Consider the following 11,886-nt stretch of genomic DNA (forward strand, 5'->3'; position numbering starts at 1 on the left):
AATGCCGCAGCAGGGAACGGATGTGCGGTAAAAAATCGCGAGGCTTGATATTGCGCGCGCGAGCGGAGATTGAGCTTTTTAATCGGACGAGCGTACAACAGCGACGCGATAAAAATTGTAATGTACAATTAACCGCTTTGTTTTAAACAGTCGTGATCTTGTTAACAGGATTTTGCATTTAATATTCACGTAGTTTTGCCATTTCTGGCGCAAATAATTATGGAAGTTCGCTACTTGTGATGCTGGAGGTTCGTTAAATTTTCATAAAAGCTGCAGGGAAGCGTCGGAAGTTTATTGTCTACTTCGAACCGAGGTTTATCGGCGAATAATTCTACGTAGAGATGGAAAAATTGTTGAGAAATAACACCGAAATAGATATAAATGGAACTGCACAATTAAAAAATTACAACCATATGAATGAAATAAATAGAATAAGGTTTATTAAAAATTGACCGTCAATACATTAATAACATGGTACAGATGATTCGTCAACGTTGCTAAAACCAGTAAAGAAATGCAAAATCAAAATTACTCATTCATGGAACGATATATATTAGGAGAGGTATATATGACGGAGGAAGATGCAGGAATAGTTATCGAATTGGTGAAAACCATGGTACCTGGACGAGGATAGGAATCAACATCAGCAATATGAACTACCATGGCAGAAGGTACTTTCAAGGAAGCTCTAGCATTTACAGTGGCATTTTCACTACCGAAATTGAACATAACGATTACAGTTTCGCTTCCTAGAGTACGAGTAATACCTAAAACCTGCTTATCTAATACTGCAACGTTTAAGGAGCCCCTTGCAATTACTGGTCGTTTCTTTATGTTCATTAACTGTTTGAACAGCTGATATGGGGAGTTAGTTGCTTTCTTCTCAGTTTCCAGGTTCAAGGTCTTATAATTGGGATGTACAGGCAACCAGGTTTTCGTACTATTGGAGAATCCAGCGCTGGTGGTATTGTCCCATTGGAACGGTGTTCTTTCTGGATCTCTGGATCTCAGGAAGTATCTGTTAGGACCAGAGATGCAACCGGCTGGGTCTACAGTCTCGTTGTACAAGAATGGTCTGTCTACCATTCCGATTTCGTCTCCGTTGTAAATAACCGCTATACCAGGTAGGACCATCGCCATTTGGATAATCATATTAGCTCGTCCAGTGCCGAATCTGGACGCCACGCGATGGTTATCGTGGTTGCCTACGACCCAGTTCGGCACGTTGCCACTCGGCACGGATTTCACCCAACTATCTATCAGATTTTTGTAGTCCATCGCGGTAGATTGGTTGTTCAGTGATGTGATGAACATAAAGTTGAAGGGAACATTGGAGCCAGCGCCGTAGTATTTCATGGTACGTTCGTGAGTGGTGTATGCTTCCGTGAGAATTAGCTTAGGATCGGATTTGGTACGGTTGGAGTGGTCGTTCATCAGCTCCCTCCAGCTGCTGATCGTTCCGTAGACTTCGTTCTGATCTAATGTGTAAATATGAACCAGACTGTCGTAATCGTCGTTAGGGATATCGGTTCTGTTTGCACTCGGTTCATCCCTAAAATTGATATCCTCAAACACGAAATTGATGGCGTCAATGCGGAAACCATCGACCCCGCGGTTCATCCAGAATGTGAACACATTTTTCATCTCTTGATCCAAACCTTTGTTGCGATAATTCAAATCTGGTTGACCTATAGCGAACTGATGCAGATAGTATTGCTTGCGGACGTTGTTCCACTCCCAAGCCGAGCGTCCGAAGTTACTCAACCAGTTGTTCGGCGGTTGTCTGGTCCCGTTGACCATCCTGGCGTTGCGCCAGACGTAGTACTCGTCGTACGGCTTGATCCTTTGAATACTCTTCTTGAACCAGGGATGCTCGGAAGAACTATGATTAGGCACGAAGTCCAGGATCACCTTGAGCCCGAGGGACTTGGCCTTGGCTACCAGTCTGTCGAAATCCGCTAGAGTTCCGTAAGTGGGTTCGATGTCGGTAAAGTTGGAGATGTCGTAGCCGAAATCAACTTGTGGACTCTTATAAATCGGTGATAGCCAGAGAGCAGTGGCACCGATGTCCTTAATATGCTCCAGCTTGCTGGTGATACCGTTCAAATCACCGATACCATCTCCGTTGCTGTCTTTGAAACTCCTCGGGTAGATTTGGTACACGATGGCATTCTTGTACCAGTTCACGTCTACTGCCGCGCTTAGCGCGACCAATAAGAAACACGACGTGATCGTTAGTCGAAACATGATGGACTACTGAACCAAGAGGAACACGGACGGCCTTTTATAGTACGCGGCGATATTAATTATTTATTTACCTGTACATTTCGATTATCCGAAATCGCATTTGTTAAATTTTTTTATTCAATTAATCAAAGATAATACCATTTCGAGTAGCTGTCAACGATAACGAGAAGATAGATAGATACTTGACTTTTATCATAGACCCTGTATCAATTTATTTTTTTGCCTTCTGAATTTTCCCGAGGAAAAAACTTTCCACATCGAGCAAGTTTTTTCAATGAGTGGAGTACATTGCACAGAATGCAGCTCACAATAAGATTCCTCGAAGTGTCGAGCTACTCGAAAGGCGATAAACACCTGGAACCGCACGACCATGCGTGTTCAAGACGTTTATGCGTGCCGGTTTCGTTTCTGTCGTGTCCCGACTAATTATACGGCCAGCTACGCTCTAGCAGATCAGTTTCTTACTTTCTTTTTACCGAGACTAATTTAAGGCCCGAGATCCGCCTTTGCGAATAAATTCGCCATTTTTCTGCGTCACTGTAATCTTCTCCCTTTTTTGTATCTGCAGGGAATCGATTATTAACGACGCGAAAATGCGTGATTCTTGTAAAATTTCCAAGTACCATGATCCTGTTCTAATTGCTATCATTAACTCGATGTTAATTAATTAAAGAATCTATATAAATGATAAAAGATTATTATCGTTAAACTGGACGATTTTGCCAGATGGAGATACGTTTTCTAAACCGCGATATCGAACCGATACGGGTATTTATCAAAACAGATAATCGAAATCGCGTTGTTTCGATGAGAAAGAGGAGTAAAATTTATTAGCGAACAACGTTAGTTTCAAATTCAAATAGAGATACTCAACGAGAAGAACGCGTAACGACGAAAGAATGACACAACATTCTATAAAATGTAGCACGTCACAATAGATTGTTAGCTCTATGTGCAAGCTATTTCCATACATCGTATTGGAAACAGAATTTTTATAACCGGCACCCTTGATAACAATTCTTCATAATTGAGAAGAAAAGAAAAGCAACTGAACCAGCCATCGGTATTATTCACAGGGGGATAAAGAGTCGGACGAAAGTCAATCGAGGAATTGACAGGGTTTTATCAATTTTTTTTTTCTCTTTTTGACGGTCAAAGTGTGACGTGACTTAATTTCCTTTTTGGATCCAGGCAATGAATTCGAAACGATTTATCAAAATTTCAAGCTTCGATAACGCTGAAATTTTCAATCGGTTTCTGGTGTGCACGCACGCCATTAGCAACGTTGCTTTGTAAAACAAACCGCGCATAAAGATAATCAACCAGAGCGCCTACCGACTATAATATTCATCAAATTTGAATGATATCGCTGTCCAGCTAGGGGAAAAAAGCGAGTCACAGTCTATTTTTTTCACCGATGAATCCGGCTCGCGCGCCACGGATAAAGGAAACGTTTTCCGGATCGGTCCCAAAAATCTTTTCTGACGCGCATTGTTTTGGTGGTACGCGGCCAACGATACATCTCTGAAATAGAAGATGGTCCGCGTCGATTCCGGAACCACGGTCCAGTATCCGATGTTTGTCAGAAAAGTGATCTTTTTCCATTATCAAACATCTATATGTAGATTTCTTGCAGGCAAACGCCAGAGACGAAAGAAAAATGACGAATAGTTGGTACACAAGGAGGCGTACTATACCTGGTAAACAAGAAAGTTTTCTTCGTCTAATTAGAACTTTCGTTTAAGCTTAATTAATGCTCGAGATTACGATAGTTCTCTGTCGTTTAATAACGCGGATAGAACAAATTCTCAGTAATAATGGCTGAATGCAATACTTCTGCTCGTGATTTACGCTGAAAGATACATGCCCGTAGATTTCGCAACAGGCAAGGACTATGTAGCGGCACTCGTCGGTAAAATTCATAACGGTTTCCGTCCAGTGAACCCGCTACACAAAAAATCGTGTTTACTGAAAGATGAGTTTATTATAGATCCGATAACCTTAGGCGGTTACCGAAGGTTAATCAAAATCCGTCGTTTTTGTCGTGATCATATGCCCTCGAGTCGACTACCCGAAAAGTCAAAATTCCTAAACAACGTCGAGAGTTCAGCATCCGTTGGGATTTTTCGAGAACATCTTCAAAATTCAAATCCCAACGCCTTTTGCCAACTCCGACGCATATAAATATAGCGAACAGGGTAGCGAGTCATTATTTTGTTATCGAGTGACTCGAGCAGTAGCAGCTAAGCCGATACTTCTTTACGCCGATCTATTCGTAATCACGAATCAAGACAACAAGTGTATTATACGACTAGCGTACACGTAGGGTATATTTTAATAAACTACATAGTTAAATATACTCTGGTGTTTTCAAACATAAATCGCTACCAAAACCACCTCAACTAACATGGTACTCGTGTAGAAGCGGCACCGCGCCACAGGAACAAAGTTTCGCCATAGCATTAATTCTGCGTGTAATTTTCTTCTTGGCTTATTGCGAACTGCGAATTCATTCGTTGTTCACACCGGTGCCGGGGGTAATTTCACCGAAACAATGAATTATTCATACTGTAAACATTATCAGTCTCTTCAGTACCATGTTTCACTTTTTTCGGACCGTGTTTTAATCGCGGCTGTTTCATTATTTACCATAGAAATAACTATACCAAACTCTCTAGCCATTTTTCCATCCCTGCAATTAATCCTGTAGGACAAAATAATTGCGGTAAGTGGTATTCTCTGTGAGAGTTTATAATCGCCTATTAAACTGAAGCTTTAAGTAGAATCATCCGTTGATCTATCCGCAGTAAGGCTCGTACGCGTTAATTTTTATTTAATACTCGTAATTCACGATGTCTGTTACGATCAAAGCTTCGAGAATATAAGTTAGAAATAAATTATAACTAAGCCTATGCTAGAATTGATACATGTTCCTCAACGAATCCTTATGTTTGATAAAAACGTCTCAAATTACTTGGTTCGATCGGAGCTTTAATCTCCGATCGAATTTACGAACTTAGAAGGTAAACGTATTAAAGAATCAGATCACAAAATGAAGTTCGAACATGGAAAATAATTATGGGAAAGAGTTAAGTCGGGGTTTCGAGTTAATTTCCATAGATTTGCTGCACGCAGGGTGAGATGGTGTTTTTCACGATGTGCGATCGCTTCGAAAGGGCAATGCGAGACGAAGGATTAGCGCGGCTCTGTTATAACGAGGCCACGTTATGTCAGCCACCCTTGCTACGAAGATATAGTCAAACAACCCCCTTGCGGTTTACGGCCGTAATTAACTTCCTAGGTTATTAGCCCTCGTTCGCGGTTGTGGCTCGCTACTCCATAGGACTTTGTCTCGCAACTCTTTTCAGGAATAATCCTCTCCTTGTCCTTCCTGCATCCACCCTTTGCAACTCGACTTTCATTCGACGCAGACCAGCATTTTTCAATGAACATACGCACCAAGATTCGTCCATTGTTATCTCAAAAATCATATAAGCAAAAGCTAATAATCAATTCTATATTATATTCGTTAAAGAAAAAAACAAGAAGGTATATACGTCATATAATCGATCAATATAAATATAAAGGATATATTGAAATTCAAATATGATTTTCAAGTAATATTTATCTGTCATATCGCATTTATTTACATTTATCTTTTCGTAAGGTTTTTAAAACGATAACTAATTTATTTTCACAAGCTTATTCGCATAGATGACATAAATAATTGTAAAATTTTTAAGTAAACGTTAAAAAATACTCGAAACACCATCGCGTTGCTTTATTTTTCCATTCATGGAGTTGATCAGAGTATGGTTTCTGAACGGGTCATTTGGTAAATCATATAAATGAAAATTAATAACCAACGCTATATCGTTAAAAAAAACAGAGAGATAATAGATATAAATCTAACAAGTATATTAAAATAGATTTCTTTTTCCAAAAGCTGTACATGTATTTTTCAAATGATATTTTATTTCCTTGGTTCGTGGAATGCGTAAAACTCATTGTACTTTCCGATAGGCATTGAACAAATTGCCGGGAACGAAAGAGAATAGCCGGAACTCGGGCACAGGGGAAAGCGTCGTTACACACGTAATGCTAAACAGTTGCGCATTCGGGACTGCAAATTAATTAACCCGCGCATGCATTACTATCGAAAGCACAACACGCGACCAGGCAATGCGATTCTAATTAAATTTTTAGTACGCAATAGTCCATCCGGTAAATCAACATAGTTGGAATACCATGAAATTAAACGAAAGCACGTTCTTCGAATAATTATCGCGACACACGCGAGTATGCAATATGTCATCTATGCCCTGTGAAAATGGAAAAATTTAATTTCTCGTTCGTGATCATTGCCCCGTTATGTTTAGTAACAAACATTGAAATTGGACGGTGCGAAGAAATTGCCATTCGTTACTTGCATTAGAATAATAGGGACAACGAATTATTTCAATAAATATACATTATATCCTTCGGCGATCGTCGCCTAGAATTTGTCATTTATTGCTGCAACACACGGGTTCGAAACATCACCCTTACATTACGAATTACATTTCGTTGAAACCAGAGAGGTCAGCTCCGTGTCTGTATCTTGTGAGGGACAGTTGGTAGTCGTTGTTCTGAGATATTTCGTTGGGCCGGTTCTAAGTGAGTCTGAAGTAATGTCTGGCAGCTGATTACACCGGGTCTTGGAGTCAGACAAGCCGTGAGTCGGGGTTGCAGCAGAATCTCATGCGAGGAAAATGAGATGGTCGGCTACGCTGAAAGGTTTTCGTTAGCTGTGAAGAATTCGCCCGGACAAAGGCGTCTCTAGCTTAGACGTAACATTGTGCCAGGAAAGTGGCCACTGTAATTCCGGAATAACGTCGGTGGAGGTTTCTCGGTAAAACTGTGAAGATTGCCAACCTTTATGCACTTCCACGTCCCGAATCCTTCTTCGCTCTCGTGTGTTTCAATTCTGCCCTCCCTTGTGGATCTTTTTGCTGCCTTCCGGACGCTTGGTGTTTCGGCGAACAAACTTCGCGTACGCTGTCCAAAGTTAGACGAGAATAGGAAAAATTGCTCCGAGCGGCGGAAATTGAAATGCAAAGAGCGACAGAAGAAAACGGTTCGAAACGATCGTAAAGTTGCCGGCGTCGATCTTTCCCGACTTTTTCCCTTCGCTCTGATATCCGTCAGGCTAGGATTTAATTAAGAACGATGGAAAGGTAAAAGTGAATTAGATTCGATTGACAAGAGTCGAATGCTTTCTCCGATGCATCTACGCGCCGAGGAATTTTTCATGGATATTCCTTGAGCAGCAGACTCGCAATCTCGAAAAGTCCAATTTCCACAGTGGCTCGCCAGTGCGTTCGACGCGGTCCAGTGTATATATAAGTTTTGCAATTCATATTTTCGACTAAAAACTGTCTCTAAAGGCCACACTGCCTCTCAAATGGAAATTTTTTTTTTTTTTTATTTATTAGAATATTTACAATCAATTCTCGTTGAGAATTTTCAGTAACTTAATTTGGCGTGATACAATGACATGGATTATAATAGCTTTATATTGTTGGTTCTAGTAGAAACTAAGGATTTAATCTAGAGGGTATTTTCTTTTTAGTCTGCGGATCTGGTCCGTCGTGTCCAGTAGTTGGGTGACTAGTGGGTTGTGGTGGTTGTTGACTCTTGTGTTATATCTGCTTCTGGACTTGTGTATTTCATCTTTGACTGTAGGTATCTTGAGGTCACGGTGGATTGTTTCGTTGGTAACATACCAGGGTGCATTTAATAGGGATCTTAGCGTTTTCGATTGAAAGCGTTGGAGTATTTCAATGTTGGAATTACTTGCTGTTCCCCATAGTTGGATTCCGTACTGGTCCAGACTGGTTTTATTACGGCCTTGTAGAGGGTTATTTTGTTCTGTATGTTTAGTTTGGAGCGTCGGCCCGTGAGCCAATAGAGTTTTCTTAGTTTTTCCTTTAATTGCTTTGATTTCTCTGAGATATGTTTTTTCCAAGTTAGCCTCCTGTCCAGGGTCATGCCCAGGTATTTTACGGAGTCCTTGCTTGGGATTATTGTGTTGTTAATGGTGACCTGGGGGCAGGTTTGTTTTCGCAGCGTGAAGGTTACATGTGTGGATTTTTTTCATTAATTTTGAAGCCCCATTTGTGGAACCACTTTTCCATTGAGTCGAGACCTCGCTGGAGGGTGGATGAGGCTGTTGTCGGGTTGGCGTGGGACGCTAATAGCGCTGGGTCGTCGGTAAATGTTGCTATGGTTATTCCTGTTGATATTGGTAAGTCGGCAGTGTAGATGGAGAATAGAAGGGACCCGAGGACACTGCCTTGGGGTGTCACATTTCCTGATTACGAAAAACTGAGAGTCCATAATCTTCTCTCCAAGGATAAAAGTATTTAGCCGAGATATCTTCAGTCTATCTCAAAAAGTCTGCTCCCCTTAAGCAGAATTTCTAGTTGGTCCGTACGTTCTCCGTTCTCTCGAAAAATTTTCCGTAATACTTGTTCATGTTTCATTACCTTTGCACGATATTTCATTCCGCAGCGGAGGAACTCGAGCAAACGAGAAAGTATCCATTATCGCGTTCTCTGTACAAGCGCGATTTGTAGCGAGAAGTTACTTAACCGGACCTGTATATCTCGGCCGACTTTGTTGCTCGATGAACAACCGGTTTCCTTAGACCACGTCTGGACTTTCCGCTTATTCGCGCTCGTGTTCCGTGGCACATCGTCTGTAATTTCAAATGGATAAACACATCTCGAAAACGCATCCATCATGGCCATCATAACCGCCTTTCCTTCGGCAAGAAGGAAGAAACTAAAGAGAAAAGAAAGAGAAGGGGAGGAAAAAAAACGAAGAAAGAGTGGAAAGTGGTTCGTACGTTTCCCATGAAGCTCGTGCAGAATGTGGCGTGTTCTTAAAAGCAGGAACTTTCCACCGCAGCATTGATTGGCAGCGTGTCGGAAGAAATTGTCGACAGGCGAGGACCACGCACCCCCGTTCTCTTTTCTCTCGCCAGCATCAACTAACACGCCGCTCCTTCCAAGGCCGCGATTACCATTTTATCGGGTCTGATTTGCGAGCACTTTACACGAACTCCGCTACTGCCACCGAACGACTGCACTTACCACCAGCCTCGTCGCTCTTTCCACGGCTTTACCCTGGGCACCAGGCGCCACGTATGCGTGTCACCCACACATTCACGCATCTGTCGAACTGTTCCAGCCATTCTCAGGGAAATCTTTTTTTTTATTATGGACTGTTGGGAACATGATACATTTACACTGTACATGTGAATGTGTGTGTAAGCGTCAGAGGACGTCCAGGCCTTGGTTGAGACAAAAGACAAGAGTCAGTCGTTAGAAGTATCTGGAAGAGTCGGTTGACAACAAGCGTGCGTGCGAGTAGGATTTTGAGGTCTTTAGAGTTTAAGATATATGTATAACTGTTATGTGCTAAATAAAGGGAATTATTTGTATTTCCGAATCCATTCTATATCTTTACATGGACCCTACTTCTACTAAGCTGTACGCCATATCCAGCCAATGGTAGATATACGACGTCACGAAGAAGATTACAGATCAAAATGTTACATAAACCAGGCAAACACCCGTACCAAACTGCATCTTACAGACCAATATCACTGCTTCCAGTATTTTCCAAAATACTGGAAAAAATAATATATTGCCGGAAAAAAACAATAATAGAGACAAAAAAACTAATACCGGATCACCAATTTGGTTTCAGAAACAAACACTCCACGATAGAGCAAATGCACAGGCTTATAAACGAAATAATAGTAGCACTAGAAAACAAGGAATACTGCACAGCCCTCTTTATAGACATAGAGAAAGCATTCGATAAAATTAAACATGAAAGTCTACTACAAACAATTAGGAAACAATTCCCGGAGCAAATACACCAATTAATAAAATCCTACCTAAGCAGCAGAACCTTCGTAATAAAAATCAAGGACACACATTCTCAAGTTAAAGACATCAAGGCAGGGGTACCACAAGGAAGCGTCCTAGGCCCAATACTATACACATTGTACACGGCGAACATACCAACAACTATCAATAGCACAGTACTGACATTCGCGGACGACACAGCTATACTAGTCAGGCATACTAACCCAGAAACGGCAGTCAAAATACTACAAGAACATATCACAAAAATAGAAAAGTGGCTATAAGAAAAACAAATAAAAGCAAACCCCAATAAATGCAACCATATTACATTCACGCTACGGAAAAAGATACCACCAAACATCCTATTGAACGGCACGCATATAACGCAAACAAAGCATGTCAAATACCTAGGACTCCACTTAGATCAAAAACTCACCTGGAAACTACACATCAAATCAATAGTAGAAAAAATACAGAAAACAAGGAGACAAATGCATTGGCTAACAAGCTGAAAATCCAAACTAAGCACAGAAAATAAATTAAAAATATATAAAACGATCATAAAACCAATCTGGACGTAATCCAGGACGGAATACCATTATGGGGGACGGCAGCAATGAGCCATATAAACAAAATAGCGGTAATACAGGCTAAAATCCTCAGAACAATAGTAAATGGACCTTGGTACGTCAGAAACGAAGATATTCGAAGGGACCTGGGAATGCCAACGGTCAAGGAAGAAATTAGCAGATACTCCGAGAAATACAAATCAAGAATAGCAACACACATAAACCGGCTAGCTGCGGAAACATACAAAACCATAAATATGGACAGAAGACTAAAAAGGAAGCACCCAGCAGACCTTATAAAGGACATAACCTAACAAACACGAGGATGGTACCCCGCTGGGGGTAGCCACCAACATGCTAATATAACTGTTAAAAAATTCCACCAAATGTCCAAATTGGACAAATTGTGAATTTCAATAAATAAAAAAAAAAAAAAAAAAAAAAAAAACGAAGAAGATTAGTCTCGAAAGTGTAAAGATAGTTTAGGGGTTAGATTGATTTATACAAGTCGAAGGCGTTTAACGTATTTGCCGAGGGTGGTGAGGCAGATGGCGTTTCGATTCAGTTATGCAAATGGATTCTCTTAACGCAGATATTTTCAGCTCATGCGTTTCGAAAGCGAAGGGATAGAGAAATTTTGGATGTGATTAACAAGGAAAACAAGGTAGCGAGTTGTGTGTTTAAATAAACGGCATCGTATAAAAGAAAAATTGTTCTAATAGGAAGAATGTATAGCTACATGCTGTGTGCGCTATGAACGACTAGCTGTATTTCAGTAGTAGCCAATGTAAGAGGCGATTTTACTGGAAACGAGGATTGTGATTGAAAACGAAATTGAACAAAAGTACAAAATGAATTTTCAAGCGGACCAGATCCCTTGAACCATTTCAATCTTTTTGAAAATGTTCCGATTTATCGAGAAAAGAGAAGAAAATTTATGATGATGCGGAAATCTTGAAAAATACTAAGAAACAAAATATTTAACGATTATAACATTTATTTTATAGAGAGTGTTAAGAGAAAGAAAAATTTCACAATGACCGTTTCTCCAACAATAGCCGTGGAGCTTTTAGAATTATACCGATTGAAATTCTCTTTTCATCAAACAAATCTCGATATACTTTCGTGCGAAATTTTAAATTCCCCGCGTT

The 11,886-nt window shown here is 40.6% G+C and overlaps 1 protein-coding gene and 1 long non-coding RNA gene across 2 annotated transcripts in view; both read right to left on the reverse strand.

Annotated features, from left to right (window-relative positions):
- The window catches only part of LOC126926453 (uncharacterized), a 49,607-nt gene extending 38,125 nt beyond the window's left edge, over positions 1 to 11,482 (reverse strand). The window contains exon 1 of the long non-coding RNA XR_007714597.1: positions 11,046 to 11,482. This is a non-coding gene — a long non-coding RNA (uncharacterized LOC126926453). The remainder of the gene's footprint in view (positions 1 to 11,045) is intronic.
- On the reverse strand, positions 415 to 2,282 carry LOC126926421 (maltase A1-like). Its single transcript, XM_050742726.1, has one exon. The coding sequence runs from the start codon at positions 2,245 to 2,247 to the stop codon at positions 529 to 531; it is 1,719 nt and encodes a 572-aa protein (XP_050598683.1). The 5' UTR covers positions 2,248 to 2,282; the 3' UTR covers positions 415 to 528.
- Positions 11,483 to 11,886: the final 404 nt, after the last annotated feature.

This window comes from Bombus affinis, chromosome 18, assembly GCF_024516045.1.
Source record: "Bombus affinis isolate iyBomAffi1 chromosome 18, iyBomAffi1.2, whole genome shotgun sequence".
Classification (NCBI taxonomy): domain Eukaryota; kingdom Metazoa; phylum Arthropoda; class Insecta; order Hymenoptera; family Apidae; genus Bombus; species Bombus affinis.

Excerpts from the sequence above, each read along its gene's own strand:
- LOC126926421 (XM_050742726.1), bottom strand. The coding sequence starts at position 2,247 with ATGTTTCGACTAACGATCACGTCGTGTTTCTTATTGGTCGCGCTAAGC.